At 44.4% G+C, this 17,158-nt stretch overlaps 1 protein-coding gene across 1 annotated transcript; it reads left to right on the top strand.

Annotated features, from left to right (window-relative positions):
- The first annotated feature begins 5,883 nt into the window (after positions 1–5,883).
- LOC125757428 (uncharacterized) lies at positions 5,884–8,537 on the top strand. Its single transcript, XM_049413017.1, has 3 exons — positions 5,884–5,904; positions 6,250–6,366; positions 8,200–8,537. The coding sequence occupies exons 1-3, from the start codon at positions 5,884–5,886 to the stop codon at positions 8,407–8,409; spliced, it is 348 nt and encodes a 115-aa protein (XP_049268974.1). The 3' UTR covers positions 8,410–8,537.
- The last annotated feature ends 8,621 nt before the right edge of the window (positions 8,538–17,158 follow it).

Here is a 17,158-nt window from a genome sequence, read left to right as displayed (position 1 = left end):
AAAGAGCATATTTCCCTCCAGGCCCTTTCCTATTTATTCGTTTGAGCCATATTTTCCTCAGGGTGAGGTCACTTGGAAACACGTGCCACGACAAGCCTTTGTCTTTTATGCTGTTGTTGTTGCACCCCGGCACACAGCATGTTTGCCCAGTTCTTCCTCTAGCTGGCGCCATCCTAAATGAAGGAACACACACGTAGAAGTGAAAATGCATGTACTTAGCAGATGATGACATATATTAGGATGTGCCACTGTGAAACCTCACGATGCTAATAACAACCAGAGGCTGCATTTTATGGGGCCTATGTGTGGCTTCTTCCCTTACATGACAGCTGTGATCGTAATGTCAACAATCACAAAACTCGACAAATAAACACATAAACTAACATTCACACACTCAGTCTCAATACTGCAATAAAAATGTTCACGCAACAGGATAGTTCACATAGCATAACATTTTACAAAAACGAAATCTCCACATATAAAAGTTCGCTTAGATGTTCACACAGCAGATCGTTAGGCACTCGCAAATCGTCTCTTCATCGTGCGGCAGTTAAGATTACTTCCCTCTCATCTGCTCCTATTTTCGCCCTTCGGCGTTGGCTCGTGCCTTCGCGATCACAGATGAAGAGGACTAGAAAACAAATCACTACAAAATACGGGCGCACGTACGCTAGCGATTGCACCCGTCACTTTAGGATGATACGGATCCGGACATTTCACGCTAATCACCGTAGTTGTAGTTTAGCTGCATAATCTAGAGCTCATTTTGCAATGTTCAACACACGCTCCGGGGAAAGGCTGTATACCAGATAGTGCATTCTTGAAAATGCTTTTTACTTACATGCCATGTTTGGTTAATCGACAACCGACACTACGGATCGCTCATACGACAGCGTTCTCGTCGCACGAAACACGCACGTTCCAAATTTGTGAGAGCATGCACGCAGGAACACCCTCGCTTGTTTAATCACACGCACCTGTAGTCGAGTCGCGAGATATTACTAGAATATTAGAATACTGCCAACACGCCGCGCCAACATGTCTCCTCGTTTACGTGCGAAGCGACTACCTCCCAACAACGCCTACAATGCTGAGGAAAAATGCACTGATTGATGGCCCCCTCTTACCTCTGAGTGTTCCAGACGACGCTGACACATAAGCTGGTACGATGTCTTCACCAGAAAAGGCGCTGCAGAAAATCTTTTCGATTCGGTAGCTGCCGATCAGCGAAAGACGCGCTGGGAAAGGCTACGCTTGACTCTGCTGGGCGGCTGGATGTACACACATTTCCCATAAGCGCTTGCGCGCCCACGCGTGGCGCTGCGGTGCTTGAAAAAGGTCTATTGTGATAGCTTCAGTGTTTCGCCGGAGCTGTCATGTGCGTCTTCGACTTGTACTTTGACATACAGGTCGTGGTCGACCGTGCTCGCGCGATTATTGCTTGAGGGGGAGTTTTGTACGTCGTGTGCTTTCACCTCAATGTTTGCGTTGAAGCTATAGACCACACGAAGTCACTTTGCTCGCTGCATCGGTCGCTTTTTCGAAAGAAGTGATCTGCTAGGTAGAAGAGCCAAAGTAGGGGTTCGTTGAAGTAACAACTGTGACAGTTCGCGCTGATCTAATGTATACCTGTGCGTTCTTTTCGTGCGTCCTTCTTTGTGTTTGAGCAGCGCGCTACAAGCGTCGAGCTGTGATGGTTCTTAGTTCGCACTCGCCTTGTGTGCTTTATTTTCCTGCGTCCCTTGTGCTTGAGGAGCGCGCAGAAAGTTTCTAGCTGCTTGGCGTTCTTCCGGTGACATTCCAATTTCTTACTATCAGGGGCTTAGGCAGAAATTTTTTTCGAGGGGGGGGGGGGGAGGTGTTCAACCATGCTTTATGTATGTTCGTGCGTGGGTTTGTATGTGTGTGTGTATATATACGCAAGCAAAATTGAAAATTTTCATGAAGAGTTTGAACCCCCGAACCCTCCCCCTCCTAGGCTACGGCCCTTTTTGCTATCGCAATCATTGCTTCACCTTTGCGACGAATCTGTAACTTTTTACGCAAAAGCGGAACATGACTGTTAAAGAGATCATTAATTCCGCAGTCCAATCATAAGCCATTGAAAAACGACGAAATAAGCGCATTGCTATCCTCTCTTTGTTGCAATAAAATTTCGAGTACCATGGAATAAATTTTTGTAGTTTTGACGTACCTACAGGTAGTCCGTCGTAACTTGTGCCTTAAGGGAATAATTACCGGCTGGTCTTGGTTTTCGCACCGCTATCTGGGGTGATATTATTGCAGCTTGCATTCTATTGCATTTCACAAACGTTGGTTTTCTTCCGTAACTATCACTACTGACGCTTCAGCTCAAAGTGGTAATAAGCGGTGTCTTCGCCAAAGCAAATTGTTTACACTGGCGGCGGTGTTAACAGTGCTGAAGAGTGCGCAAGGTAAAATGTTATTGCTTTCATGCGTGCTGTCGTTCGCTCCTTTTAACAGACAGAAGCCCTGGATTTCGCCGTTCCTGCTAGGAACTATATAGGATACTGCAACCTGAGTGTTATATGGGCCGTGTCGACTACCCTGAAAGCGCGCTGGTTCAAGGCGAATGGCTCTAAGGTTGGACTATTGCAGAGCTGCGACAACGTGACAAACGCTGTGGATGTCGATCCATACTCTGTAAGTGGAAACTTTCAAACGTTGACAGACTTGGACACGCTTGGATACTATTTACCTATTCGCTAACGGTAAACTAGTTAGACGAGGTAGAAACGAGGAGTGATAAGGCACTTCAAAAAAATGTCAAGGCTTGCACTAAGCCACGCAATGCTCGTTACGCAGCGAAGCTGATCGGTCTCATGCGTAGATATTGCTGTATCTAGGCAGAACTTTTGCTTTAACTTTGCTTGAACTTGGCCATAGCGATGTTGAACGTTTGCTTGAGCTGGGCTGTAGCGATGTTGAGCTGTTGCTTCAACTTGGCTTGATTTTGGCTGTAGGGTTGTTGAACTTTGCTGTTACGACGCATGAGACGATAGGCGTGCGCAGGGTTCCCCTTCAGGAGGGGGGGGGGGGGCAAGGTTCATCGCGGCGCCACCCCTCCCTATTAATTCAATATATGGTGCAGACTTTGCGCCCCCCTCTTCTTAGGTTAGTGGGAGGGGGGGGCGCCTCCCTGCCTGGGAAGGCTATGAGGAAATTGTTCATTGCCGAGCAGAACTGAGTGTCACACTTTTAAAATAAACTTGCGCTGCAATTCAATGCCCCACGCTCGCTGCCTTTATAAATGCACTTCGTAAACCGCGTATTTACCGCTCTTCCTGCGCAACGATGTGCCATTTCACTCCGCTTATATTTCATATTTCATACTTATTTCAGACAAGGACAAATATTGTGCACATTTGTCTTGTCTAGGAGAGGTGACGAAAAGGCACGAGTGCCTGACTGAGTGTCACACCCCTGTCTAGACGCACATAACTGAAACATCAGTGGCAGTTAGATAAGCGAAAATACATACACAAGATTACATATACTATGAATATTTTGGCAAAACATATACAGGATTTTCTACATATATACATTGTTCTATATCATATAAAACAGAAAGATTTTCTACATACATATACAGTACAAACTGCAGAAAGGTAAAAAAACGGAATTATTCTTGTATCGATAGGAGGTATGAAGTAAACTTTTTTTTGAAGCATTTCATGTGCATCGCTTGTTGTACCACGTTTATCACGGTAGGATGATAATTTAAGAAGTCTGCTGTAACGTAAGATTGTTTTTGCATACCATAGTTTGTTGCATACCATAGATTGTTTTGCATACCATACCACATCGGCGGCAACGAGCATGCTTTTATCCCATAAAAAGGAACTATATTTTTAATTTGATGTTAAAAATCATGAATAAATGACCGCTAGCGTCACCCAACGGTGATGTGGTTCAATCTACTGGTAGGACAAGAAATCCTCGCAGGTAGGCTCATTTTGCTTAAAAACAAACATGTATAACTTAAAACTGTATTTTACGCACTTGGCAGCTTTCGCTTGCGTCAGGGAGTAATCTTATGCCTTTTTTTCCTCACGCGTCTAAAAAGGCGCGTGAGGCGCCGCCTTCGATTTCGTCTGCTTCAACTCATGCGCTATGCCATGCGACCCTCCGCTCTGGTCTTACCGGGCCGCTGTATTCCTGTTAGGAAGTCTCACATGTGCTGCGCTGTGAAGGCGTGCATTTATAGTCTCCTTTTGATGAATCAACTTGGCTTGGATTGCAGCAGCAGTGCTAAAATAAACGGATAGATTGCGATTACAGCAAAAGAAGTATTTTGTAATCGTACAATAAGGCTTCATTTAACCGCTAGTGCGCTGAACACGACTGTTACATTCATTACATTAGTGTTCAGCGAAAATAATATAATCCTACAGAAACCACACGTCCTTTCCGTTTTAATTTTTACCGCCACTACAATCGTCATCGCGTCCGCCAACCAGTGTTGTGGGCATGTTTCGCGCAAATGGAAGAAGACCGAACGCAGATCGAAAAACTCTCATTTGGAAATTTCTGCTCACTTTCGAGAGAAACCGCTGCAGGGTTGGACAGTTCAGGCGGTATGTCTTCGATTCCGGTACAAAACAGAAAGGCGATGATCGGCGGCAGACAGTCCCTGTGATTTTTGGGCCATACTAGTTGTCAAAATTAAGGATAATGTCCGTCTCGCGCCACCAGTGACCTCTGCTGTTCTCGACGTGGGAAAGCATTTTAGTAAAGTGCCGACAAAACACCATAAATTGGGCAGCTTCGGCCACTGATGGCTTAATCATGCTGCACCGCACGTTTTCTGCCTACTGAAACGATGAGGTAAAGGTCCAGATCATACAGGAAGACGTTATGTTCAACGCCGAAAACATGTGATAGCCGGAAGCAAAATAAACGGCTCGGAAATGGCTCAGCTAGCTTTTTACAAATGTTGTTTAGGCACAGCGTGCGTCTAGCGGCGAAAATGGTTACAGCGTACAATGCACGTAATAGAAGGGAAGCAAGCAGGCAGTGAGAAAGCACCTCCACAACAGCTCGCCTATTGATTGTGTCATTTATAAGCTGGCCTCTCGCTGTATACACAGATGCTTTGTTTGGTGTGCAAGGCGAGTTTTGGCACGGTCACCTAAACGATGTGCTCGCGGTGTCTCGCGTAGCGAATAATGACGGGGTAAGTTCAGGTTGTAGGCTGCACACTGTGTACACGTTAGCCCTTTAGAGGGCGTCAGCAGCCCACTTTCGCACACGCTAGACACAAATAAAATTTGAGAATACATTTTTCTCTTCGACAAGCCACCAGATGAAAGCTTTGTTGCAGCGAAATACTGGAAAGTGTAGATTTACGCACAATGCAAACTGAAAACAACCATCAATCGCACTCAAGTGAGCGCACACAGCAAGGGTCATTTTGGCCCCTTATATCCCGTGAACAGCGCAAATGAGGACCTATGACATTAAGACCGTGTAAAAAATTTTTGTCAAAATTGAGACCAGAGTTTCTTATCTTTTGTTTTTTGAAGATGAGCATTTCAGAAAGAACTCGCTTATTCAACAATTTCTTATTCTTCTTTTCCGCTAACCGTACGAAAAAAAATCTTCCGCAGAAATTTTTCGCAGGCTACTTTCTGTATTTGACGCTGTTTTGAAGTTTCTGTGTGAAATAGAAAAGGCGCCAAGGTGCATCGAACTTAGCAAACGTTTTTTATTTGGGCAGTGTTTGACTTTTTTTTCACATTTTTTTTTCCTTTTTAGGACGACATCAAAAAGCATGGATGTAATTTAGAGTGATGAGTAATAAGGCCAGCAGAACAAATTTTTTCGTAGTTAACGCCTTTATAGTTCGCGTTAACTTGGGCCATGAAATCCGAAAAGATTGCAGTGAGCAAAAACAGGACGCGCGCGCCGCCACCTTCAAATATATTTTTGTTGCGCTGGGAGCGTTTTTTTTTTTTTTTGAAATAAAATTTTCAACTTCGTGCACTTTGAATGTGCCCACATACCATATAAAAAACCCAGGCAAAACAAAAAATATCGACCGGACAGGCATGTTCGCCCTCTCGTGGAATCACCCAGCATGAAGAAAATTTAGAATGGTAGCGGAGTAACACCACGTCTCCTTGGTAATTATCACCTCTTGGTCATTATATGACTTAGCTTAACAGAATGTAAGTTCTAAGTTGACAGTTCGAAGCAGTTTTTTTTGTTCTTTACGTTTCTTTCAAGGTGTGCAGTGAGGGAGTGTCAGGGCAGTACCAGTACGACCAGAAGTACATGTCCGGAGTGTTCACGAACAGCACTCATGCACTTACTTTCGAAACGGAGCAGAGCATAAAAGCAAAGGTGAGCTCTACTAAGGCATCAAATTAAAAAAAAGCATGGACTTAAGTATTACAATGAGCGACTACGCGTACTCTGTTGCGTCTACTAAAAGGTAAGCTGCAGTAATTGGTACATGGATTACAAGAACAGTCCATAATTTTCGACAAAGCAACACCTTGCTTCCAGAAAACTGAGCAGCGTAAATGTGGACACAGCAGCGAGCTAATAGGGTAGATGATAACAAACAAACAAACAAATAAATATGAGATACTGCTGAGCGTTAGAACAGCAACCCTTTTGCTCTCCTAATCCATTGTCCATTCCGCTGCAATTTAAATTTGTTGCCAACAGGGGCGTACCCAGAAATTTTTTTCGGGAGGGTTCAACCATACTTTATGTATGTTCGTGCGTGTGTTTGTATGTGTGCATGCCTATATACGCAAGCAAAACTGAAAAATTTCGGGGGGGGTTTGAACCCCCCAACCCCCCCCCCCCTTGGCTACGCCCTTGGTTGCCAATTTATAGTGATGACAATTGTTGATTCTGGTTTCGCTTCCATAACCATTTGAATAAAGGCCTTGCCTGTTTTCCGTGCTTCATAATGAGGAACTGTTTGTTGTAGCTCATGTTCTATGCCTACGCAACTCTCTCATTAAATTTCATTTTGTAGATGTTCTGTGGATCTTTCCTTGACGTTTTCGCCTTTTATTGGATGCTTGCCTTGCGCTGTTGTGACTACATTCTGCTCAGGTTCAAGAACTGTAATTCACTTACCTTGTCGACGGGATCCCTCGTTCCTCCCTTCGAATCACTCTGCTCAGTTTTCGTGCACAAATGTCACTGTTTGGGCATATTGGTGAGACATGAAAGACCTAAAAGGACGAGGACAGAAAAGAGGCTCGAGGCACACGAGCGCTGACAAGGATACGTTATTTGTAATAAGAATAGAAAGCATTTGCGCAGACGTTTTCCCTTCTCCTCTTCCGGGAGAGTGAGCCAAGCTATACGCTGCTAAGGAAGATAGTTGCTGCTCTGACGAAGGCTCCAGCTATATTTCTACGATTTCTCATCACTTCAGGTCTCCGCTGAACTTCTCTCCTGTCTGGTAGCGGTGGCAATAAACGCAAAGGTCCCACGAACACGAAGCAGTCACAGCGGCGTTGTCGATCAAACTGAAGCAGAAATCGCTCCTCATACATAATATGGAAGCGAATATCTGCTTCACACAACTGTTCTAAGGCCACGAAGACGCTGGCAGAACTCCATCGAACTAGCTTGTGCGCTGCCGTTCCTATTTTATCTTGCATTCATGTCGGCGCGCTCGAGTCATAACAATACAATGTGCCTTCACGCGAACTGCTTATCATCGTCATCTAGACCGCGTTAGTTGATTTATTCTTTCCCACTAGTTTAAATTATTATATACTCAAAATTGGAGCTCTCATATGTACATCCATCGTCCAACAGCCGCGTACATTTAGGAAGGAAAATTTGAAAACAAAGTGGCGGTACGCAATGCAGAGCGGAGAAACTAGGCGCATTTTAGATGTGAAGCACCTTATAGCGGAGTTTGATCCGGCGGTGGTGGTGTGCGGCGTGACCACCCTTACTGCGCATGCGCAAGCTCTCTCCACTTTCCCTTCTCCCTTTCATCCCCTCCCCTCTCCCCCTCTCCTCTAGCCCTCTCTCTTCCCCTCCCCCTGTCCGCTTCTCCTCTCCCCCTCTCTCCTTTCCCCCTCACCACTCTCTCTCTGAAACGCGGGCTCTACATGCCGAAACACTGCTTCGCATCGCCTCATGGTCCCCTTTAGCGGGAGATGGTGTGATTTTTTCCTCCTCGCTTTCTTCATGCAGATGTGCGGCATCAAAGCAGAGAAAGCACACTACCTCACCATGGACTACGGCATGTTTGTGTACGACATCGACGCAGACATGGAGGACAGGAGCTGCGCAAAAGTGGAGTACACCGGCCGGTACAAACGGCTCGAGCTCCTCAGGAGGATAAACGACTTCATGAAAGGTTACACGGCAAAGGATATGAAACAGGCATGCGAAAGCCTGTAAACGCGAGGGACAATGACTTATGTCGTAGTGCCGACACCATTGCGCCGCTTGCCTTGCATAGCGGGGCACGCGTTTGTGTATCATTTGATTGATCATTCATAATGATAAATACGTGATCTATATCGACAACGATGGCCTGATGATTCTGTAGATTCGCAATTCATGTTCCGAAGCGCACTTTTCAAATCTAACAGGAGGTTTTCTATCTGCGAATGGGTTTCACTCTTTCGCTGTTTATGACGTCACAAATAACAACTGTCGTCATCTGATATGTATGTAGTCGGTGCTTCCGAACATTTTTACGATAAATAAACTGCCCTCTAATTTCAGAAGAAGGGTTTCCTGGGCGAGCTGGTATTGCATCTTGAAGAAGTCAGTGCAAAATAATAAAGACAAACGTCTTCGTGGTGTCTCTGTGTTTTTTTTTCTTTGTCTTCGTTATTTTGGGCTGTAATAGTTATCTTGAATGAATGCCATGAGCGTGGCCTTTATAACGGGGTCCGTGCGCCACCAAGCTCAAAAACAGTTTTTTTCCTAGTAAAGGAACATATAAATGCGTAGCTTGGCTTTCCGCGTTTTGCGGCAGTGTCAGCTTGGTGCTCCTGTTATTCATTTTTGTACTTTCTCCCGACTTTTCGCCTCCAATCCCCTAACCGCCTTTTAATTATCTCCATCGTGAACATGTTTGCATTTCCACTGCTGTCCCTAAGACACAAGACTTCATGTTGGACAGCGCCTAAACGTACGATTGAAAGAATGCGTACACCCACATTCACTGAAAACGGAACCCAGCAGTTTCCGTGGCTTTACCACAGCAAGTAAGTATATCTTCTTTATACTTGCTTCCGCCATAAGCACCGTAGATCATAATCGTTATTGTTCTATACAAAATGTCACTTTGTAGCTACACATTCTAAGCAGGGTGTCGGAACGGAACGAAAACCGAAAACGAAAAAAGGATATTTTCGACCGGAACGAAAACGTAACCGAAACTTTATCTATTATTTCGTTCCGGAGTGAAACCGAAATTTTTTCAACCGTTTTTCGGTTCACGAGAAAACTTCCCAATCCGGAGCAACTGAGCTCATTCATTGTGAGCATATCTCAGGGTACAGTATTAGCGCGTACCTCAGGCAGGAATTCCAAAGAAAAGATATGTTGAAATGGTGCTAAAAACAAGAACAGTGGCAACCAGAGAAGTTTATATTAACGCAAGTGGACTTTTGCGTGCCTGTCACGCAGGCCAGCGTAGAGAGGGCATTGTGGACGCTGAAGTTTGTTACAGCGAAAGCTGTTATGAGATCACAACAGCTGATTTTGGCGCCATAGTTGTCCGCCGTCGCCGGTGTCCGTGACCGCTATCGCGTGAAATAAGAAAAACTTAAATTAGAAAAATTTGTAGGATCGGATGGGATTTTAACTCGTGCCCTCTGCGTGGCGGTCGAGTTTCCACCACGGTGCGACGCTGTTGCTTGTAACTCCTTTGCAAAAATACTCTATACAGGCGTCATGTCAGGCAAGGAATCGTGTTAATATAGGCAATATAGCGTGGCAGAAGAATAAAATAACAACCAGTCATCACGTAACGCTAATACCGCAAAGAGTGTGTTTAATGCTTCCCACCAGTGTTGCAGAGTTGCCCCACCAGAACTCGAATGACTCCGGAATCATTCCACATTTTCGCAACCTCGGAATGGAATGGGGACAAAGCTTGGAGGAATGGAATGGAAATGGAATTAAGCGCCTCTTGCACGGAGTGGAATGGGAATGGAATTACGTCTTTTCTCGAAAATAGAGCACGTTTTCGTCTACGTGCTGTTTTTCAAACTTCAAACGTTAGTAAGTCAGAGCCTAGAAATTAACAATAAAGCAGTATTTTGAAAATGACTTGGCTGATTACAAGCACGGTAAATTTATAAGCAACGCGCCTACTAGAAGCCGCGCAGTGAGTTAGTGCACAAACAAATGCATTATTCCAGCAGATAGCCGAAGGGAGAAACAAGTCATCCCTGCGCGTTGGTTCCCATTGATACCCTCACACGAAAGTGGCGAATACTATATGCACAGCCTGATCTTTATCTCACGAGCAGTTTAGTACCTGACACACGTAAATAACCTTCGCGACAAGGAAGACATTGCATACCTGCGCACAGGCGAACACAAGGTTCTCGTCATCCCATCCGTGCTTGCGAGGCGCGCTTGACAAGCGTGAGTGCTGACGAGCAGTGCGCCCAGTGTTGCGTATTCGATGCAAAAGCACAAGGTGCACGAGCGGTGCGCTGTTCCAGCTCATACTAGCAGATCTAGAGGGTTTTGTTCCCTGCCAACCAAATCTTAGTTTTCTCCATAATCATGACCGCTCCAGGCGCGTGGCGAAACTGCTTAGTCTTCTTGAATACTACTTTTGTCAGCATAAAAATACGCCATGTCGTCATTTTTGGCATTAGCACATTTAAGCGTAAACAATATTAAAACACCAACATTCGTTCAAACATGTTGACCATGCAAATACTGTAGGTACCTGGATAACTGCCCCTATAGGAATTAGTGGGGTGGTTGTACTGCACGAGATATGTCACCAAGCAACTATCCCTCGACCTTGTTAATGTGTTTTGCGTACTTTTGCAGTTCTTAATGCATCTGATGACATCAGCTTTATGGGGCGTTCATTCTTAACTCGATAAAACTATCAAGATGCCTTTCCTACGTCGAGGAATCACAGGATTGCGAGTGAACTGCCCGGCCATTCCCAGAGTGCGAATGGGCTGTTTTTTTCATTCCGAGGAATTGAAAGGAATGGAATTGCGGCAAGTTCTAATTCCCCGCAACGGATTTCAAATGGAATGGAGGCACCCATTCCGCAACACTGCTTCCCACCCACTGCGAAGTGCTCAGCGATAATTCTTTATCATCATCAGTCACAGCACAAAGTGCACATAACACCTTAATGATGTATATAGCGTGCACCACGAGATTCTGACGAATGACGAAAAATGGCATAGTGGGAACTACTCTACATTAGAAAAAATCGGATGATCGATTTATGGCGTAAAGTACCTTGCATGTGTACTTGTATTATTGCCCCAAGAGACTCTCCTACGGGCTCCTTAAAGTCCGCTCTTCCAGCTTTCGTTGTGACTGTGCTGCGTGTTCCGCGCAGCCCTGGCGACCTCTTTATCAGAACAGCGGTCTCGCACATCAGAGAGCATACTCAATGACGCTCTGCTTCTGAGATCGTGCTCACTCCCTTGACACAGAGCACTGAGCCCATTAAAAAAATTCGTATTTGTCTTTTGAGAAAATAAATACTATGACCTTGAAATTAATACTGGTTTGTGCTACTTGGTAGGAATTCGTGGTACAGTTACTTCCGCACCTCTGAAGAACGTGTTTACCCTTGTCCCACTTTCCTAAGAGGAGAGCAAGTAACTACATCACAAATCCAATGTTCTTTATGATTACCTGAACTTCAAATTTTTGCATAAAAACTATTACGAGCCGTTACGGAACATTTTTATTTCGTTCCGGAACAGAAACGGAACGGAAATTTTTGCGATGGAAGGAAACTAAAACAGAAGCGAAAAACATTTCGTTCTCACACCCTCATTCTAAGGCAACTCCAGCTTCCTTCAAACAGCAAAGCACATCCCTCTACCATAGTTTGATTCCCTCCTTATTCCATTTGTACCCTTTCGGTAGTTACTCACAGCCGGTTTCTTTGCATCGCTGTTAAACGATAAATCTTCTCCCTTCATATATTCAAGATACTAGTCCCTTTCTTCCAGAAGTACTGGCTTTTCGCTCTAATTACATGACAGCCTTTTCAAGACCACGGACATAAATTCTCTGTACACTGACATCCCGCACGCGGACGGCATCGGGACAGTTGTGCATGCATATGCAGAATCCTCGCAGTGCAAAAAAAATTGATGTTGAAACACTGGACTCTGGAAACTGTTGAAATTAGCTGTGAAACTCAATAACTTTGAATTAAATATAGAACACTAAGTCCACGTGAGCGGCACATCAGCGGGTACTAAGACTGGTCATAACTACGCCAACATAATTATGGGCGTACTAATACCAGAATTCCTAGAGAGCTGCGTATTGAAGCCCCTCTTCTGCAAAATGTTCATCGGTGACATATTCTTAATTTGACTTTATGGGGAAGCTGAACTATGTAAATTCGTGTCAGATTACAACAATCTATTTCATTTTCTTCCACATATTCAGCCTCAGCAACAAGTTTCCTGGACGTCGCCATTACGGTAACTAACAAGCTTCTAACCACCGACTAAAAAAATCGACCGACAAGCACGACTACTTGCACGCCCACAGCAGCCACGCTAAACACTGCACGATCTCTATTCCGTGCCAGAACACTGTCAAGCGCATACACACAAGGACAGAGGGGGGTGCAACACAAGCGCTTACTTCCAACTGATCGTTTATTGATCGAAATGCATAATAACGCCTTCTTTCACGACGTAAGAAGACCGAAAAAAAAAGAAGACACTGCTGATTTGCCTTAACCAACCAATTGCATGTAATCCTTTAGATGCAATATACTCAATATATGGCCTCCAATTAAGATTTGCAGTGTATATTATACTCAAATATTTTAACGAATCTACCTGTGGAATAAAATCCTGGCCGTACATCAGTCCAATTCGCACAGGAAAAGTCAACGGAAACGCTAGAAGAGCACTTTTGTTAACAATGAGGCACATGTGCAAGTCGCTAAGCCATACTTCAGTCTCATTCAGATATGATTGTAGAATATTATATAGCGAGTGTATATCAATAAAAGCTGAAAAGATAACAATGTGATCCCCGTATACATACACTTTCACGTCACTGTGAGAAGGAATACAGCTTAGTAATATCTTAAATAAAATAGACGAGCGAATCGATGCTTGAGGAACTCCCGTTGTTTGTAGTGTTTAAAAGGTAAGCCATTCTGTAAGCAATAAAACGTCTGTCCAGTTGGAAAATTTTGTATTCATGCAATTATATTTTCAGGAACGTGAACACTTTGGAATTTACTAATCAAGATGGCGTACTCTGCGCTGTCATACGCCTTAGCAATATCTAGGGTTACTGGCGGCGTACTGCTTTTTGTACGGAGCATGCTTCAGTCTACTTTCTAGATGAACATTTGCACACCGTCAGGAACACCCAGTTGTGCTTGCAGGATGGCCCGAGTTTTGCAAAACTCGGGATTTTTCCGAGTTCTGGCGAGAGCCTCTTTTGAACGAGCTAAGAGTACGAGAAGGTGAAATCCATCCCTCAGCCCGCGCTCCGTTCTATTGGTTACGATGGAACGCGGCGTCACGTCAAGGGCGGTCGAGAAGGTTGGGTGGTGTCGACAAACTAGAGGCACCTTCTTTCATTTGTTTGTCGTTCCACAGAGTGCAGAAGTGCATCCATGCAGGAAAAGTGGCAGAAAGCTCGACTAACTATATTTTTTATGTGTGTGCGGGCCGTTTGAATTCATTTTCAAGAGCTTAATGTCAGCAGCAAGTATCCTTTAGAACAATCAGCACCGCGGCCTCTGAGATTAGTTCCGACCGAGCGCCTTACAACACCGCGGCTAGAGCTAATCGCCGAGGCCACTTGTATAATCACCATGGTCGGCCTGTATATCTGGCGCGTTGCTCGGCCGGAGCGCGCCCTCGTCATTCTCTTCTTCATCGTCTGCTCGCTCCTAGAGCACGTGCGCCCGGCTGATTACCTAATTGGCTGGGCGGTATACCTAGCAAAGTTAGGACGGGCTATGACGAAGCTGATTAGGTCAAATCATGCTAAGGCCGAGCTAACTAAGCCACGTCTTACTAAGACCATGCTAATGAAGTCGTGTAAAGCTAAGAACAACATAATTAAGACCATGCTAATTAACATGACGTTAATTAGGAGCGTGTATATAAAAACGAGATAATCAAGACCTTATTCAACGAGGTCGTGTTAATTAGATCGTGCTAATTAGGATTATGATGATTACCTCTGTACTATTCAGGACCTTGCGAATTAAACCTGAGTAAATAATACTACGGTAATTATTACATTATCAATCAATGCTAGTTAACACGGCGCTAATTAGGAGCGCGCTAATTAGGATTTTGGCAATTACTTGTGTACTCTTCAGGACCTTGCGAATTAAACGTGAGTAATTAATGGTGCGGTAATTATAACATTAACAATTAGAGCTACTTAACACGCCACTAATTAAGAGCGTGTAATTAAAACCAAGATAATCATGACCTTACAGAGGTTGTGTTAATTAGGTTCGTGCTAATTAGTATTATGATAATTGCCTCTGTGCTATTCAGGACCGTGCGAATTTAGGACCTTGCGAATTAAACTTGGGTAATTAATGTCGTGCTAATTAAAACATTACCAATTAGGAAATAACTATTCAATATCGTGTTAGTTAAGATCTTCCTAATCAATAGCACCAATATTGGACCGAATTGACACGGTCATTACTCCGAAGTAGACCAAGCATACTGAGTAGACGAGCCACGTAAAAAGCTGGAAGAAGCTAGGTGATCACAATGTCCTCCGATGGCCCCAGCCTTGCGTAAGTAGTGCAAGCTGACCATATTATTTTATATGCAAAGAAGGTGCTGAGTAGCGTACACCGCATGAAACACTTGACAGGCACACCGGCACTATGACAGTCACGAGTTAAACTGGGACCTTTTCAGAATCAACGAGTTTGTGCCCGAGTTCGCGCGTCAATCAATTTCATTGACAGACGCCCGCGGCGAAGAGCGGGTCCGCCCACCGCGTTTCCTCGGGCCGAGGAGCAGTGCTCGCGCCGCAACACCAGCGAGCGGCACGATTCATTTATGAGCTTAATCGCACAGACTCTGCACACACTCACGAAGAACTAAAGGTCATATCATCACGTGGCTACGATGTCTCGCATTCAATTTCACCGCTCTCACGGCGTACCACTCACAGCTATGAAGCAAGCGCCCTTGGTGGGATTTGCGGCGAGAAATGTTACTATTTACTTGTTTGTGGAGACATTGTTTCTACCGATTCGCTACTACAGAAAAATCTTCAGTCGTGTAATGTAAGTATAGCAGCAACCTGTCCATTTATTTATCTGTAATATTCCAGAGAAGCAAAACGAGCTCCACCAGAGTGCTGCGTGTGCGCCCTTGTTGCCTTCGAGAGTGGAAATTTCCATGCTGCAGGTGGAACGAAATAATTTTCCGAAAGAGGACAAACGCCCACGAACACGCCAGTGGGAGGGGCGATGATCAGTTGGCAAAAAGATAACGCGACGCTGGCGTCGCTGCACTGTCAAAATGTTGACTGAGTGGCGGCGCTGACGCGTTCGCACGCGGTGTTCCTTTCAAAACCGCCGCAAATGCCGCACGTGCGTTTGTGACGCCATTCTCGTTCTTGTCGACGTTTTTATCAACGCTGCTATCGCGCGCTCCGCACTCTCTTCGTGTCATGACCGCCGTAATGCAAGCTCGGAGCAAACTGGTGTGCCCGAGAAGCTCGGGCCATCTTGCATAGCACCCCAGGTCTGAATCCAATTTTCGAATCACTGAGTATATGATTTTCTTCTACAGATTCTTCAATATGTCTATATAAAACCCGCTCTATTAGTTTTACGAGATTCGAAGTGCGGGAAACAGGTCTAATGCTGTCGATTGCATAACCAGCGCCCTGTTTTTTAAGTAGTGGAATTACTTTGGCTACTTTTCGATCTGGATGAATTCATGCATTTTCTATAGAAAATTTTATAAAGTGAAGAATATCGCTGGGAGACAAATCAAACATAATTTTTTATCATTGCTGTAGTTATATTGTCAGGACCTGGAGATGAAGCTGGCAGTGGCTTTACTACTTGTGATATCTCTTCTAATGTGGTTGCCTTGTATTCATTAGCTTTTCCTGTAACCTGCAAATGATAGGGTGACAACAATACAAAGCGATCTTCCAATCGTCTCCCAAATGTTTCCAATGACTACAACAATCCTGCGGGTGATAAACAAATCGATTCTATAATTAATGGGGGCGGAACAATCTTTCTGCATCGTAGAAACCTAAAGAGTGCTTTCTAATTTTTTGTCTCTGACATTTACCTGTAAATTTCAGAGTTGTAATCTTCTTTTGCTTTGTCAACCGTTTGTCTAAACGTGGCAGTGGCATATTTATAGTCTTTCCAATTACGTGGGCACTGGTTGTAGAGTGATTTCTTCCAAGCTGCCTTTCGTCGCCTATAGTCGAGATCACAGTCTGTGTTCCACCATGGTGAATGCGTACTACTTTTAGTTGATTGAATACTGAATTTGGCTTTTTTCATACTGTAACCTGATAGCTCACATAAATTAAGTCGATTTACCTGATCACTTCGTCCTCTCTGTTTATTTAAGCCTGATCCCAGTGAATCTTTAAATTTACTGTAATAACATAATTGCGAACATGTTTGTTTATCGAAGTGGGCACACTATTTCAAAAAATATTGGTAGGTGATCATTGTTTGTGGCCGATGTGATGGCAGACCAGGACGAAATAATGCAACTCGAGCTTGAAAAGATCAGGCCTATTATAGAACGTGTTAGGCTGGATACATAGGTTGGGGTTCTGGAATTCGCGCAATGAACGTCATTCAAGCTGGTTCATTCTAACAACCGTTTACCACAGGCATCGGATCGGTAACGCCATGATATGTGGTGTGAACTGAAATCTCCTGCTATGATTATCTTCTTTTTACATGCTGCTA

The sequence above is a fragment of the Rhipicephalus sanguineus genome, chromosome 2, assembly GCF_013339695.2.
Source record: "Rhipicephalus sanguineus isolate Rsan-2018 chromosome 2, BIME_Rsan_1.4, whole genome shotgun sequence".
Classification (NCBI taxonomy): Eukaryota; Metazoa; Arthropoda; class Arachnida; order Ixodida; family Ixodidae; genus Rhipicephalus; species Rhipicephalus sanguineus.
This window is presented reverse-complemented; position numbering and strand designations above follow the sequence as displayed.

Coding starts and splice junctions, on each gene's coding strand:
- LOC125757428 (XM_049413017.1), top strand. CDS start 5,884: ATGAAATCCGAAAAGATTGCA. Junction 5,905..6,249: donor TGAAATCCGAAAAGATTGCA/GTGAGCAAAAAC, acceptor GTTTCTTTCAAG/GTGTGCAGTGAGGGAGTGTC. Junction 6,367..8,199: donor AGCAGAGCATAAAAGCAAAG/GTGAGCTCTACT, acceptor TTCTTCATGCAG/ATGTGCGGCATCAAAGCAGA.